At 40.7% G+C, this 17,025-nt stretch overlaps 1 protein-coding gene across 2 annotated transcripts in view; it reads left to right on the top strand.

Moving 5' to 3' along the window:
- Window positions 1-17,025, top strand: part of DPYS (dihydropyrimidinase) — a 39,392-nt gene that overhangs the window by 1,938 nt on the left and 20,429 nt on the right. The window contains exons 2-6 of one of the 2 annotated variants that reach the window (XM_010404868.4): window positions 4,531-4,645; window positions 5,427-5,795; window positions 9,119-9,277; window positions 11,417-11,596; window positions 12,444-12,633. In XM_010404868.4, the coding sequence (XP_010403170.2) occupies window positions 5,526-5,795; window positions 9,119-9,277; window positions 11,417-11,596; window positions 12,444-12,633 (799 nt within the window). In that variant the 5' untranslated portion in view covers window positions 4,531-4,645; window positions 5,427-5,525. The remainder of the gene's footprint in view (window positions 1-4,530; window positions 4,646-5,426; window positions 5,796-9,118; window positions 9,278-11,416; window positions 11,597-12,443; window positions 12,634-17,025) is intronic. The other variant, XM_019289025.3, reaches the window with a different exon arrangement.

Genomic DNA, 17,025 nt, shown 5'->3' with positions numbered 1-17,025 from the left:
AGGAAAAACAGGAGCAATATACAGGACAGTGAGGAATGTCATAAACTGACATCATATTTCTGCAGTGACATGGCAGGGAACAGAGACGTTCAGTTTTGCTTTCTCTCACCTACTCTGTTGGCCAGCAGTTACAGTCCTGACTTAGTGTTCCTTCAATAGAGAGATGTTGTATTTGAGAGTCGGAGAAAATACAGTTAATATTTTGCAGTGTTTTTCCAGATAATGCATTAGTAAAAAAACCAGTTTCCAAAGATAGCTATTCTCTGTGCTTTTGTGGTTGTGCTTCTTGGAGTCTGGAAAAATCCCACCTAAGAACCTAGTTTCTTTGACTGAGATTGTCCACCGGGAAATAACTGACAAGTATGATAAGTCTTTTTTTCCCAGAGCATTGTGAGACTTAGAATTTCAATGCCTGAGTTGAACTGTCTCACACATATTTATAAAGTTGGCATTTTATTAAACCCTTATTGAGCCAATTAATAGTGAAAAGAGCAAAGAGCACAGTATGAAGGTTTCTTAGATGCTCCTCTGCTGGGTTCCTGGTAATTCTTTCTTCGTTATTGGTTGTACTGTCTGTGGTTCACCATTTGTGTTGATCAAGGAGGAGGAGGCATTTGGCCTTATGAAAATGAGAGAAGAGTCACTAATTATTGTAGCTCTAAAAAGCAGGATGGTTTTCAGTACATGACACCTTTGGCTGCCTTCCTTTGTGTCACACACGTGGGACCCAAGGCTGGGTGCTAATGGGCTGCATCACTGCTAATGGATCTGGGGAAAGACTGGCACTAGGATCTTGGATGTAGCCCAGTACTTAGGAGAGCATACTTATAATAGTTCATGTGATGTGGAACTAGAGGATTGAACTTCTTTCTTAATGTTTTTTAGCCCTGTTTTATTATAGAAAACCATAGGGCATGCTTGCTAGTTTGGGAAAGCTTTTACAACTGAAGAAGGCATTAGAGATTAGATTTTGAAACCTCACACTTGTGTCTGAAAATCCATCCCATAAAAGTAGTCAGCACCAGACTCTTCTGAAAACTTGTGAGGTTTTGACAAGGGCACCTGACTGGTCTCACAATTATGAAGACTTTACAGGTGCAATTATGTTTAGACCATCTGGTTTTATTGAATGAATATTAAATTCCCACTGCAGAGGAGTGTGAAAGTAAATCTCAGGTGAACAGACATTATGGATTCTTTGTAGGAGTTGCAAAGAAACAAAAGAGTATTCAGTCCTTCTGACTTTCTGAATATGGGAAAAGATAACCATTCTTTCCTTTCTGCAAATCCAGAGTGCACCTCAAATTGACACATCCTTTTACCAATTCTCTAACACCTAGTGCTTTATTCATCATTACTGAAAGTTGTTGGTATCCTTTTTATTCATTTTCTCATATTGCAAATGTGGTTCACGATCCAGTCTTTCTTCCTTGGAGGAAAGTTGTCAAAAATAAATACTAATAGCACATCTTCATTAGCTGAACTTTCTTCCCACTGCTCATTATCAATCTCTAGATTCCTTCACAAAATACTCTGTTTGTTCAAAAGCCTATTTGTCTGCCACTCCTGCATTTTGAGATACATTTCAGCTTCACCAACTTTAATTTGGAGGTTAATGCCAGTAAGACTCCTGGAGTTAAGAAAAAGCTGAAGACTGAGTGACAATAGAAGAGCTTTACAGAACTAGGGTATGGCAGGAAGAATGTGAAAATGGAAGCAAAGGGAGGATAAGAGTAAGGTGTGATAATTAAAGGAGAAGTTAAAAATTAATAGTATTTTATGTGGGGAGGTAGCAGTTAAAGGTTCCAGGATGAAGTGGATATGTGTGTCTCAGAAGACTTTAAACTGATTATGTCTGCATTACAATGACTTTTAGAAGACATCCTCAAGGTCTGCTGGATGTTCCAAACTTCAGTCCTCTGTTTCTTGCAAACTTATTCCTGAATTTGCAAAATTATTTTCATTTGGTAAATCATAGGTGTGGATTGTGTTTTCTTCAGGGTTGTTCAAATGGAATCAGTTAATCATTAGGCTACTGAGAAAATTCTTACGATTGTACTTCTCTGGTAGCTCCACTAAACAAGACACTCCATGTTTAGATTTCTTGAGGATTTGCTTTGCTAGACACAACAAAAGTATTAACATATGATTCAACTTCAGATTTGTGAGTTTGGGAAGACTTTCTCCAGTGGCTGTCAAATCATTGAGCTACTATGTAACATTTTAGGATCAGTAAAGTCTTCTAACATGAAATTTCTCTGCAGGGTTGTGGTTTAAGCCCAGCTGGCATTTGATCACCACACGGCCACTTGCTCAATCTATCTGGGTGATAGTGTGAAAACTCATGAGTTTGAGATAATGACAGTTTAATAGGTAAAGCAAAAGCTGCACTTGCAAGCAAAGAAAAGGAAAGGAATTCATTCCTCACTTCCCAGGGGAAGGCAGATGTTCTGCCATCTCCAGGAAAGCAGGGCTCCACCATCCACTAACAGTGACTTGAGAAGACAAATGCTATTTACACTGGTGTCCCTCCCCTTCCTTCCTCTTTCCCCAGTTTTATATGCTGAGCATGATACCATATGGCCTGGGGTATCCCTGTGGTCAGTTGGGATTGGCTGTCCTGGCTGTGTCCCCTTCCAACTTCTTGTGCACCCCCAGCCTCCTCACTGGCGGGGCAATATGAGCTGCAGAAAAGCCCCTGTCGTAGTGCAAATGCTGCTCAGCAATAATGAGAACTTTCCTCTGTTACCAACACTGTTTTCAGCACAGAGTCAAAACAGAGCAATACCAGGTACTATGACAGAGTTTAACTCTCTTCCAGCCCAGACCACTACAACAGTGCAGAGTCAAACATTGATTACAGAGCAAAGATTTGTTTTAAACTGTGCAAAGAGAACAAAAAAGTAAAATGCTTTGTGGGTGAGTAAATACTACAAAGTCAATTAGGAGCCAGAAGCCCTGTTGGAGAAGCAGTAGATAATCAGCGATCACTAAGAATATGGGGCCAGTTGTCTTCTCATGATATTTTAAGTATTATTTCTGTTCCACCAGTGATATTTCAAGCTATTTTTTCTAGGGACAGCTGAGCTGTGAAATACTGAATATTTATCAAATGTACATAAATGCAACTAATGTGAGATTATCTTTTTGGTCCAAATGCATTAAATAAAAGGGCTTCTTAGACAGAATCTTGTTATGTACCAATACATTAAATAATGTGTTCAAAACCACCTGTGGGGTAAATTCAGTTTTCCTACGCACAGCATTGTAAGATGTTACGTTGCTGGTTTGTGGGCAGCTCTGCAATTCTGAGCTGGGAATGAAGTTACAGATAGAAAGGTTTAGGCACTTAAGAGCAGGATCCATAAAGTCTAAATTAGCCAGGAGGAAATCAGAGGAGGGGAAACAGAGCTCAAGCCTGTTCTTGTTCAGAAACAGACATAAATAGGATTTTGAGCTGTGTACTCTTCATGCATTTATGTATAAAATTGTATCAGCTCTTTCCTGTGCAGCACACACAAAAAGGGAACTGGATATTCCAGTGTACACTACAATCTGCTGTAATGTGGCTGATCTGGCCTCAGATCTCCCTCTGCCCAGTTTGGCAGAAGGATTTGAGCATGAACAGTTTACCACTGCCATTAGCCCAAGAGCATACTCAGAGATGACTGTCTAGGTCTGTCACACAGAAACTCCTTTCATAGAAAATACTAAGTAATCATCTGCCAGGGAGAAATTACAAGAAAGTGGCTATTTTAGGTTGGCAGTTGAGGTACTGAAGTGGTATTGAAACTTCAGGGTGAAGTCTCTGCCAATAAATACTGAAAAATCTGTTGACACTGTTCTACATCAAATCATTAAATATCCATTGGGATGGGCAAAGGAACTTGACTGCTACACCCCACATGACTGCACATGATCAAAAGAACCTCTGACCTTGCTACCCCTCTCCTCACTTAACAAAGGTCACTTCATTTATACAAAGTGAAACTGCTTTCCCAAATGAGCTTTGACCTGTTCTGTTGCTGTGTCATGTTATGAATCCCAGTGGGTCTCTGTCCCACTGCACAAAGGTGAGGTGTAAGACAAGATACCTTGGGATGAGCAGATAGAAAGGCAAATGTATGGTAATGCTCTCCTACCCATCATGAGGGAAGGGACAAAGGTGACATGCTGATGGAAAGGTGAGTTTTTTCCAATCTTGTGTCCTTTGTCTAAATGGCTTTTTGGTGCGCTGTGTGTGCACCCTCTCACAGCCCTCAGAGACAATGTTCTATCTTGCTAAATCATCACCACTGAACTGGAAGAGGTGAGGGAATGAAGATGCAGGTGCTCAGCAGATTCAGGGACACACTTGAGTGGTGTCACTGCTGACTATGCAAATCCAGGGTTATGGCAGGAGAGAAGTGGGAAAATTCCATAGAAACTAGTACCTGTGAGATAGTACAGAGCAGATCTTTCCCCTTCTGCTCCAAACCTTTAGCTCATTTTCCAGTTGTCCTCATTTTACTTTCCCACCTCTTTTTCCAGGTCTATATTCTGAAACACACAGGCCACATCTTTGCCAAGGTCACAGCAGCCTTGTGTGAAAGCTGCCACAGAAGATCCTGACTCTCCCCTGGCCCTCGGGAAGGGCCCCCCTGGGGTAGGGAGATTTGAGGGGCCAGCACAGCCTGGGGCTGCAGCTGGAGCCGGCAGTGGTTGTGTGGGCAGCGGTGTGGGGCTGTGGGGAGCACAGGCTGGGCCTGCCGGGCAGGCACAGCAGGGCCACGGGGCAGATGGAGTAGGGCATCAGATGCTGAAATGGGATTTTCATATGGATGTTGGCACACACCCCGGCTTCCCCCTCAGTCCAGAGTGGTGTCCATGTAGTGTCATTGCAGGGGCAGGGGGGAGCTGTGTTTGGATCCTGAGGGTGGTGTGTCCAAAATCATTTGAGAAACAGCTTTGGAGCAGCGTGGACCCCACCATCTCCACTGAGAAGGGTGCATTTCCCTCTGCACAGGCCAGACCCACAGGCTCCCCAGACATGGCTGCAGGAAGCTCAGGTTACCCTTGGGCTCTCTGGCTTCTTCTGTGGGGAGCTCAGGTCACCCTTAGTTTCCTCAAATGCGGCTGCAAAGAGCTTGGTTTGCTTTTGGGCATCACCAGGTGATAAAATGGCCACATTTTCAAAGCAGCTCAGCAAGTTGCAAACCCCTGGGTGCACAGAGCAGGCTGGAACGAGTGCCATGAGAACACCCTAGGGCCCCTGAAAACCTGGCTTGCTTTATCCAGGCAGAGTCCAGAGGAAAATGGCCTGACACCAGTGCTCTCCTCCCATTCATGTCACTGGGCCAGACAGGGGTGGGAGGTGGAGCCACCGGGGGCAGAGGGGGCAGTTCCTCCAGTGTCTGTTTAAAGAGCATGGTGTGGTGTGTGTTTAGGGCTATTTGGAGACAACTGCTGCTCTGGGAGGAAGGGGCAGTGAAGTGCTCTCAGGCAAGAGCAATTTCTGAGCTGAGGTCTCACTCCTACGTGCTGGCATGCCACCCCAAAAGCAGGCTCGGCAGAGACTTTTGATCAAAGGGGGAAAAGTTGTGAATGATGACCTCTCTGTGGTGGCTGATGTGTATGTGGAAGATGGAGTGGTGCAGCAGGTGGGACCAAACCTAAACCCGGAGCCCTCGACTGGACTTGTTGTGCTGGATGCGACCAACAAGCTGGTGATCCCTGGGGGCATCGATACTCACACACACATGGAGTTCCCTTTCATGGGTAGCAGGTCAAAAGATGACTTCTATACTGGAACCAAGGTGGGTGCACATATTCACATCTGTGTGTGCATCTGGGCTTTCTCAGAGAGGGATGTCTGCTGCTCATTCAGTATTACTTCTAAAAGAGAGAATAGAGTGTGAATCAAGCATGGGCGATTGTTCCTGTCCCTTTGATTGGGACATTGTCACAAAGCAGTTGGGGTACTCAGAGGTCCACCCTCAACCAGTTTGGTTCCTTCAGAACCTATTTGGGTTCCTTCAGAAACTATTGTGACTGCGGGGGTCAAGTGGGGCAGGCATTTACCCTGGCTGTCAGCATGCAGACTATAACCTGCATTGGTACCTGCATCAAGCTTCATACTTTTCTGAGCAAAGGTTAACTAAAGCAACAGTTTAATTCTCCAGTGCCATTTGAGCACTTTTGTGATAATCTGATCTTTCTCCTCTGTTAGCATGAAGGAATGCAGGTTTTTCTTCTGTCATTTGCTTTGGTGCTTACTCTGTCTCTCAATGAAAGTCCACTTAAACACACTTTCTGAAAGTACCTAATTTCTCCCAGTTTTACAGTCAGAGTAGGGATTTCTTTCAGCTTTTTAGCTGATCTCATTATATTCCCTGCATATGAATAGTGTATCAGTTACTCATATTAATGGTATAATGTATCATCTCCATACAGCTTCCATGCCCAAAATTTTCAAGGTATTTTTCTAAGAGCTTTGTTGGGCAGACTGAAATCCTTTGTCCACAGAAAGGATCACATTGCCCTGTGACTTGGCTTGTCTGCTAGCCAGCACCTTCACAGAGACCGTTACACCCAGTTCCTCTCACAGCAGAACTGGGTTTACTGAAAAGCAGAAAATAAGTTTTTAAGGTTTTCTGAGTAACTCCGAGGTACTTATAGGACAGGGAAACTGTAAAGCAGAGGCTGCGTACACAAAATAGGATGTCCAGATAGTCACTTCAGAGCCTACAAGAAGATTCTAGATCCAGCTTAGAGATCAGATAGGTCAAAAGTTAGATATTGGGGATATTCTTAAACCAAGTCAAAGTGTGGAGAGTGTTCAGACCTATTCACTGAAGGTCATCACCTGGCAAATATTTTGGCAAGAAATTCAGGGAGACAGAGTTGAATTCCAACTATTGCGAAATATGCTACAATGATTAGCTAAGATTTACCCATTCAGTTGAATACCTAAAGGCACCTCTCTTTACAAGTTGAGGGGAGAAAAAGTTGTAGGGGATAAAAAGAGAGTTTGAGTGGAGTTATGGAACCCACGACTTTTTTTTTTTTTTGGAAGTCTATAAATTTTCTTTAAATCCTGTTTAACAAATAAGTCAATCAGTCTTGTTGAAAAATATTTGACTGGTGGAACTTTTCCTGGAGAAAATATTTTGCTCAATTCATCAGAGATTTACAAATCTCCAAACTTCTCTTTTTGCAAAATATTTACAAATATTTTACAAAATATGTAATATTTGTAAATATTACATATTTACAAATTTTCTTCTGATTTCTAAGTGAACAGAAGGAAGGAAGAGAATGATTTTTCATTAGAAAAAGGAAGAGTAATATAGCATCAGGGACTGGGACAGGCTGGATAGATGGGCTGAGTCCAACAGTAGAAGGTTTAACAAGTTCAAGTGCTGGTTCCTGCACTTTGGCTGCAACAACCCCCTGGAGCGCTACAGGCTGGGGACAGAGTGGCTGGACAGTGCCCAGGTAGAAAGGGACCTGGGGGTATTGGTCGACAACCGACTGAACATCAGCCAGTGTGTGTCCAGGTGGCCAAGAGGGCCAATAACATCCTCACCTGTATCAGCAATAGTGTGGCTGGCAGGACCAGGGCAGTGATTGTCCCTCTGTACTGGGCACTGGTGAGGCCACACCTCGAGTGCTGTGTCCAGTCCTGGGCCCCTCCATCCAGGAAGGATGTTGAGATGTTCAAGCACATCCAGAGGAGGGCAACAAGGCTGTTGAAGGGTCTGGAACACAAGCCCTATGAGGAGCGGCTGAGAGAGCTGGGGTTGTTCAGCCTGGAGGAGGCTCAGGGGAGACCTTGTCACTCTCAGAACTCCCTGCAAGGAGGAGGTAGCCAGGTGGGGGTCAGGCTCTTCTCCCAGGCAACCAGCGACAGGACAAGACGACACAGTCTTAAGCTGCACATGGGGAAGTTTAGGCTGGACATTAGGAAAAAATTCTTCACAGAAAGAGTGATTGGGCATTGGAATGGGCTGCCCAGGGAGGTGGTGGAGTCACTGTCCCTAGAGATGTTTAAAAAAAGACTGGAGGTCTTTTTTACCTCACCAACTAAACCATGGTCACTTAGTGCCATGGTATAGTTTGTAAGGTGGTGTTAGGTCATAGGCTGGACTTGATCTCAAAAAATTAACCTAGTTAATTCTGTCGTTCTGTGATCCTATGAATTTGAACCATGCATATTTTGATCTGAATTAGTTGTACCTGCTTTGCAAAGGGACATTGTTGAGAGCAATAGAGAGGATTTTTTTTGCTAATCTGGAAGACAGCAACCATTTCAACAAAGGAATTTCTGTATTGGATCAATTTCTTTTAGTCAAGGATCTGGCATCTGAGAGATGTTTTTCCCCTCCAAAGGAAAACAAAGTAATAATTCAATTTTCATAAAGAAGAGAGAAAATTATTGGTTAAAAAGCAATTTTTGATCACCATACATCTATAAAGTAAGGTTGTAGTTTATTTATCTACTTGACAATGTTTATGTAGAGGATGTAAATTTCTCATTCTATTTAAAGCTCTCTATACAGTTTTACTAAACGATACCCCGTTACTAATAAAAATACACTTTCAAACACCTTTAAAATCTTTTGGTGTTAGACAAGGGTTTGGGAATTTTCATACTGTATTTTCAAACTCAATGTGGTTTTTTGTTGTTGTTGTGTATTTGTCCCTTAATTATTTGCCTGTCACTCAGGCTTGTTTTTTCTACTACATAGACTCTGACGAAGCACGTCTCAAGTGGACTGTGCTTTTCTAGTGCTCTTCTTTCTCACTGATTCCACACACTTGAGGAAACTCACTGATGCATGAAGGCTACAGACACATCTCCAAGTCTTTGATAAGTTTTTGTACACGTGCGAAAGCTTCTCCTTCAGCCTGAAATTTTACTTGGATTCTCCTGAATACATTTTTGAGAACATTTTTCTCAAAGCAGATGAAAGTAATCTCCACAATAATTTTGCGAGTTTGGACTTTACTCAGGGATACTCCTCAGTGGCTTTTGGCTTTTCAGTGTATCCAGATTAATTGTTGTAAGGGAGTTAGAGAGGGTGGGAGGAAATTTGCATTCTTCCTGATTGCTAAATAATAACTTTCTTCTTTTCAGGCTGCTATAGCAGGAGGAACCACTATGATCATCGACTTTGCCATCCCTCAGAAAGGGTGTTCTCTTACTGAAGCTTTTGATACATGGAAAAGCTGGGCAGACCCTAAAGTCTGCTGTGATTATTCATTGCACGTGGCAGTTACATGGTGGAGCAACAAGGTAGACAACAGAGCTGGTTTTCAATTCCATAAACTGGTACCACACCTGCTTTGAATTAGTCTTCACATGCTAAATATTGCTGGTTAGTGTTTTTGTGATTAAAAACACCATTTGAAATAGCCCCTACCCTTCTGAGAGTACGTGTATTGAAAAAATAAAGCAAGTCTGCAGATAGCCTATAACTCTGGATAATACTGCACAAAGTTAGAGGTAGTGCTTGTGCAAGACCAAGACCAGGCAGGTCAGAAGGGGAAAGTGGTGTTTACAATAATTTTGTCTTTTGTTACTTGAATACTTAATAGTTTCTGCTCCTTCTGAGCTTTGGTGGTTTTGTTGTGTTTTTTTTTTTTTAATAAGGGTATACATGAAAAATATGGTACTTGACTTCATTTGTAAAGGAAAACATCTTTTCCTGGGTGACTGCAGTAATACCCCTTTGAAGTAAAGCAGGACTGGAGTCAATAGTACATCGAATGGGAAATAATCTAAAAAACCTTTTTTGAATTTACATATGGGAAAATCATCTTTGCTGAGTGAATGTTGCTGATAGCCTGAAAGCTTAAATGAATAAAATATTTTTTCAGGTGCTTGATATCTATCTGAATGTGACCCATGTTTTACAAGACGACTTTGGATTCTCTGAGAACTATGCATCAGTACACAGATATGTGAAATAAATTTCCTATTTTGTATATGAGTACTTCTTCTAATTTTTAAATTCTAAAGTATATGCACCAAAGCCTTCACTCTGCAAACAGAGTATTTGGTATTCTGTGTACTGAGTGCCAAAATAGACTGACCACAACTTCTAACTTAAGGCAAAGACATGACATAAATTCTCCAATGAAGTTTGAGTAATGTGCATTTGAAACAGGCTTAGCAGACAATAGTGGAATTGTACTGCAAACCAAATAAAACTAGGGAGGTGTAAATCAATGAAATGTTCTAGTTTATATTAAGAATCTAACTGTTTTTAAAGGCCAAGATTAAAAGAAATGGAAAGGTCAGGCGTTTTGTAGCTGTGAAAGGCCTGGGTGAAGAAGACTGATACTTCATGCCCATCTGATTAGCTCTCATCTCCTCAGGATTTAAAGTATTAATTAAAAGTATGCATTCTTTACAATGCCTTCTGTTAATTGTAGTAAATAGTGAAGAAGAGGATAAATGACATGTCTCTATAATTGTGCCAGAGCAGGGCCTTTTGTCAGGTATTTATTTGACAACTCCCACTCAAGATGTGCTCCCATCCCTCCTCTGGATAAATTTCTGAGTTTTTTATAAATCTTACCCTTCGTGGGCAGATCCAACCAGATTATTAGAGAGAAGATGAAAAATATTATTTTACTTTTTGAAAGGAATTAATCCCATGGAAATTGTAATAGCATTACAGCTACATGTCAATTACTGTCACCATCATTTCACTGGGAAGGGAGAGCCAAAGTTATGCAATATACGTTTCTAGCTAACCAGTTGTGAAAGAAGCCTTCAGACTAAAATATGTGTCTTTCTTTGGGATGTAATGTTTTTCTGGGCTTCATAGGCTCTAGTAGAAGTGGGGAATCCTATCAAGCAGTGCATGCCCAAAAAAAAAAAAAAAAAAAAAAAAAACCACAGGCTCACACTTAGCATTTTGGAGCTGTTTTGTTTGACAACAAGATGTTTCAAAAGGCTGTGTGTATTGTTTAGAGTCAGGACCAAGCTCTAAAAGATGAAATCTTTCCTGTCACCATGTTGTTTACCAGAAGCTGCAGCCTATTGCAATCCAATTTTGAACAATAGTTTTGCACAAATATCCATGTTGTCTTGAGTTGGGAACATTGACTGTAATATTAGAATGGGTGTTTTCAACATCAGGAGGTTTATTTGAAATAAAATTCTGCCTCATTACCTTTTGTAAAAAGCATTCCCTTCCTACAATTAGCTTGTGCTTCCAATATTTGCACTGCAGTGCTACTCTTTTATATACTTTGAGAATCAATTTGATATTAGAAGAATAGTCTAAGTCAGTCTTTAAATATGTGATTTGGCAGATCTGTACTGAACATATGTTTGATGGGTGAGTAGAGGCTCACCCTTTATATTTACGATTTCTTTATACCAAGTTATTAAAATGTAAAGTGTAATTGCTGTATTTCTCAGGTGAAGAAAGAAATGGAAAGTCTTGTTCAAAACAAAGGTGTCAACTCCTTCAAGATGTTTATGGCCTATAAAGACATATACATGGTCAATGATGAGGAGCTGTATGAAGCCTTTTCCTGCTGTAAGGAACTTGGAGCAGTTGCTCAAGTCCATGCGGAGAACGGGGAACTAATTGCACAGGTGCACATTTGACATTTTGTACATGAAAGTCAGGAATACAGATGGTCCTAACCATAGGGCTGTCCAAACATAGCTCATGTAACAGAAACAAATCCAGAGGTATGAAGAAAGCTTCACTGACTGGGCACAAAAATCTCAACATCCCTCTATGCATAATTAGCCTCACTGCACACTTGCTACTGCCACCTTAGTGCTGTGTGGAGGCACTGAGAGTTCTGAGGCACTGAGACTGTAACTACACTGATTGTACTCAACACCAGTGATAACTTGAGTGGCTATAATGGAATAGTTTCTTCAACTGTTCCAGTCAACAGCATTTTCATTGTGCCCCAGGTCCCATAACGGAAATTAATTCATTGCTAAATAATCTCAAATCTGCACATCTTAAGTTTCTGAACACAGTAGAGACAAAACCTTTTGCCTCTTAAAACTGCGGAGTTTTCAGAGGCTCTGGATATGCATCTTTGTGCTTCGTAAGGATTTTTCCTTTTTTTTTCTTTCCAATGAGGGTTAGTAGCATCACTGGACGTCACTGGCCTTGATATTTAAGCATACATATTGTGAGAGGGGTAGGGTTTTCAAGGGCAATGATTTAATCCTGCAAGCCAGTGGAGTGTGTTCTCTGAATTTAATTAGGTATTCTGAGACCTGAATTTATTGAGAGATATATTGGATTTCAGATAAAACCACAATAACTTCTTTTTGAAAAAAAAATCATAACTGTCTAGTTATTTTTTTCCTTGAACTGGCTGCAACAGCTGGTTCAGAATCCATTTGACTGACAGGATGTTCACGACACCATGGCTACACTTTAACTGACTCTTACATGCTTTTGTGTGGTCTTCAGGGTGCAAAGAAGATGTTGGCAATGGGAATAACTGGCCCTGAGGGTCATGAGCTGTGTCGTCCTGAAGAAGTGGAAGCTGAAGCTACACAAAGAGCGATTACCATAGCAAATGCTGTGAACTGCCCCCTTTATGTAGTCCATGTAATGAGTAGATCTTCAGCAAAGGTGATCAGTAATGCACGAAGAGAAGGTAAAAGTTCTAGTTCTTTTATGCTTGGACAATGGCATTGGGGGAAGGGTCCTGGAAAACCAAACACAGCATTAGTGTCCTACTTGTCATGGGTGTCATAAGCCTCAGAATTTCTTGGAGTGGGATGTCTAAACTCTGTGTGTGTGTGTGTGTGTGTGTGTGTATGTTGTTGGGGCCCAAGGGGAGCAGTATGGAAGAACAGCAACCAGAATTGAGACTTTCCCTTCTCCCCAGAGCAAACTTTTTTTCTCTTTGTACTGTACCTCCAAAGTCAAAGTGATGGCCAAGACAGCATTATTGCATTAAAAACGATGTGACCAGTTCAAGACAATAAATGCTCTACTATTCTCCTCCCTTGAGTTAGTCTGCAAGACTTTACCAGATATCTTGATGAGAAATTCTACATTAGAGACCACACCAAATTTTTACAGACAGTGCCATGATGTGACCATGACTCCTATTCACTGGGCACTTAAAAGTCATGGTGAAGATGATAGTGTCTGAAAGCTTTGATTCCCACCAGTGCAGGGTTGCTCAGGTTTGCACTGCAGTGTTCATGAATAATTCTGGTCAGCCAAGGGGGCCTGACCTTCCTGACCATCTCTTGGGCAGACTAGAAGCAGCCTGAAGGCTGTAGGTATTCAGGATGTTTTATCTCCTCATCTCTAAGTCCATTCAGAGCAGCACATGGAACACCAGCACCGTGAGGAGACATTATCAAGATGGAAGCAGCAGGACAGAAGCCCATGTTTTGGAGGACCTAAAACTATCTGTCCTCATTATCTTTTTACATCTTTTTTATTATGTTTTTACATCTTTTGTGTTTACAGCTTGTTTTCACCTGACTTGATATGAATTTCATACAGACCTCAGTTTCTCTATTTCTTGTCTTTAGATAATGCCTACACAGGGGGCATAGATTATTAATATTAAAATGTAGAGTGTGAGATTGTGATAAATCAGAGCAGGGTGATGTCATTGTGCTAATATAGATGGATATGTTTATGCACAATATGTATGACCATGACTTCTAGTAAATATTAGCAGGAATTCAAGTTTATAAAAGAGTTTACCAGAATATATTTTAATAGCACATCTTTTTATACTGTGCTATACTGGATTCCTCCACTAGATGCCAGTGCTGCTGGGAATGTGGGTTATATCCATCAGTGCACGTTTGTTTGTACACTTCACAGGCGTCATGTGAACATTACCTACAAGAAGCTGTAACAACAGTTGAAATACCCAGATTAAAGATGAAACACCGGCTGTGAACATAAAAGACCTAAAACAGTGTTTTATAATACACTGTTCCAGTAAAGAATTTTATGCTGACAGTAAATATTATAAAACATTGGTTAGGCGTGTTTTGTAAGAACAGTCTGCAGTGCCAGTTTGATTACTGAGGATAAATGTATGCTTTTCCAGTATGTGCAAAGAAAGAATTGGGACAATTTATGTACATTGTGGTGCAAATTGTATTTTATATCTTCCTGGGCTGATGCAGTCAGATTCATCAGTGTTTGCCTTTGTGCACAGCAACATATATCTTCATACTTTATATCTAGCTGCATAAAAATGTACTGTTTAGAAAATAGAAATCTAAAATTGATTAAGAAATTTCAAAAGATAACTAGAGTACCACAAATGTAGTTACAAGAATTGTAGTTTTTAATGAGACTGATCTGTATAAATTTTGGTAATTGGAAATTTGTCATTGTTGGTTTCAGTAGATGTTATTTTCCATTTTTCAGTTGAGTGGTAATAGAAAGCAAGGAGTTCCAGGCAAAAAAAAAAATTCTCAAAGTATTGTATGAATGACATAAATGGAACTCAAATATTTCAATGAAAGACATTCAACTTGGACAGGTTAAAAACCACTCTAATATGAAAGTTGTGTAAACTCTTAAATATTGGGAGCCTCTCAAGCATTTGAAATATTCACTCTAATACAGTTTATTCATCTTTTCAAGATAATTTCTCCATGTCTTGATGCTAGCTTCCTGCTATTCACAATTGTGAAATTTTTTATGTTCCTTTCCAAGCACTTAGCAAGAAATAAAAATTGTGTGCATATTCATCCCTGCCCATGTCAGAGAAAGACTGATATCCCTTCCAATTCCATCACTGACCTCAGAAGGGGAAAAACTGATCTTCAGTGAGTGAAATCTATTTTCTGGTTGAGAGTGTGATACCAGAACTGAAGCATTGCTTCTCAAATTCTATGGGATGGTGATTTTCCTAGTCAAAAATGTAAGTCAGAGCCCAATTCTTCCTTGTCCCTCATTTAGCTATACAAGATGAGAGCTAATACTGGAGGCTAAAGGCCTGATATAACTTGCTCAAGACAGTAGGCATAATTCTGTTGTCTTCAATGAGCTATGGCTCAGACCTTAAAGGTTAAAATCAGTCATACACACTGTAAAGGAATAGCAGTTCTTATTCTAGATTAAGCAAACTTTAAGAGAATCAGATGAGAGAAAGTCTTTCCTTCTCTCTTCCATGCCAGAGCTCTGACCTACAGCAACACCATCCAAAGAAGGAAACCTCCAGATTATAGCAGCATGTTTTTTTCATGTACATCAGTAATAGCTACTGAATATTCAACAGGGAATCCAAAATTCCACATTGTCACCATGTTGGAGAGGGACAGGCTAACTCCTGCCCTCATCCTGTTCTTTTTGGAGGGTCCTACCAGCCTGTTTGCCAAAAGCAATGTTTTTTCATTTCTCCACTGAGAGGGTCAAAGAATCTTTGTGAGAACTGTCTTTTCTCAGTGGGCTGTTTCTTCATCCCTGTGTAAAACATGACCTTGAATCTTGAGAGAATAGGTAGAGGAACTGTATTCTTCTACAGAAGGAAAGTCTGATACATTTGTGTGCATGAAACTCTCATTCCTTTAAGTGGGAAGACAGAAGGGATTCTCTTCCTGCTATTGTGTAAAATCTTCCCTCCAGTGAGACTACAAGGCTGTAAAGCTCTGGTGTCAGGCAGTGCAGCTCCTTCTCCCTATTAGGATTACCTGATGTGAGCTTACTGGGGAAAATTAATGTGGCCTTGTCACCCATTCCTGCCACCAGAAATACTTGTGGAGAGAGCAAGGCTAATATAATGTGATTTAGGGGTAGATGATTTATACTGTTTCCCCCTAAAAAATTCTTTAAATTTAAGTGTGCTAAAGCTGGAGACCATAGAATCATAAATGGTTTGGGTTGGAAGGGACCTTAAAGATCATCCAGTGTGATGATTAAAGATTATGTCCCTTTCCTCAGTTAATGTGCTGCTACAGCCAGGAAAATGGGACTTTCTAGTGGAGACCTGGAGAGCAAAATCTTACTGAAAAAGTCAATTTTTAAAAATGCTTCTTCTTTTTTAAAAAAAAGTGCATACAAAGACATGTACTTGGCCAGATTCTAAGAAGCTTACTTAGACTTACAGGGTTGGTTCCTACCATCAGTCACAGGTTATGTCTCCTCTTAGTGAGAGGAAAGACCTGTCCATTGCTGAGGGTATACAAACTCTCAAGCTGATTCTGAGCACAGGAGTGCAACTAAAAATGTCAACTTTTTAGCTGTCTCATGCAGGACAGCTCAGGTCTGGACTGTGTATAGCCTAATGGATGCAATGCTACCCCTGATTCAGTAAACCCTGCCTTGCACTTCGCTCCTTTCAGAGCATAGCTTGTGAGTATCTTTGCCCCATATGACTTTATCTTAAGTGCTTCTAAACTTCTACTAGAATAAGAACATATGGACCAGTTTTTCAAGCCTGTAAACGTTAGTTGGTGTTTACCAGTGTTGTAACTCTTTTTGAGTTCTGGTAGCTGGTAAAAAAAATTGCAATTGAATGCTCTTTTTTTTAAATAAAGTAATCTATTAAAAATAGCTCTTGCTAGCCAGTTTGGGCATCTGATAAAAAGTCACCAAATACACAGCTATTTACCAGCTGCTCAGAGGTGTCAGGAAGACCAAACAACAGAATACTTGCTGGTTCCTTTTTTTTATTGAATTCTGGAAAAGTTAACAATTTGAAAGACATGATTTATCACTGCATTACTTCACTTTTATGCCTATAGGCAGAAGCCAATCAAGCTAGAAGAAACTTAATGCAGAATTTCCTTGTTGCCAGTCAAGCTAAAAGAGCCTCAGTGCAGAATTTCCTTTTTATTGAGATCAAAGCAGAATCTTGATATTATTGTATCCTTCAGTCTGGCTAGTCATGGCCCAAATGAAATGTAAGAAATTGCACATTCAGCAGAACTGTCCAGAGGTAGTCTGTTGAAACTGCAGTGTTCAGACTCAAAATCACTTGACAGAACAGCTTCTACTCCTCCCCACTCATGGGAACAAAGGGAGATAGTAATCTGAAACTCTGACTGCAGAAACACTGTCA

This window comes from Corvus cornix, chromosome 2 (genome assembly GCF_000738735.6).
Source record: "Corvus cornix cornix isolate S_Up_H32 chromosome 2, ASM73873v5, whole genome shotgun sequence".
Taxonomy (NCBI): domain Eukaryota; kingdom Metazoa; phylum Chordata; class Aves; order Passeriformes; family Corvidae; genus Corvus; species Corvus cornix.
The sequence above is the reverse complement of the archived record's forward strand: the minus strand, read 5'-3'. Positions and strand labels throughout refer to the sequence as shown.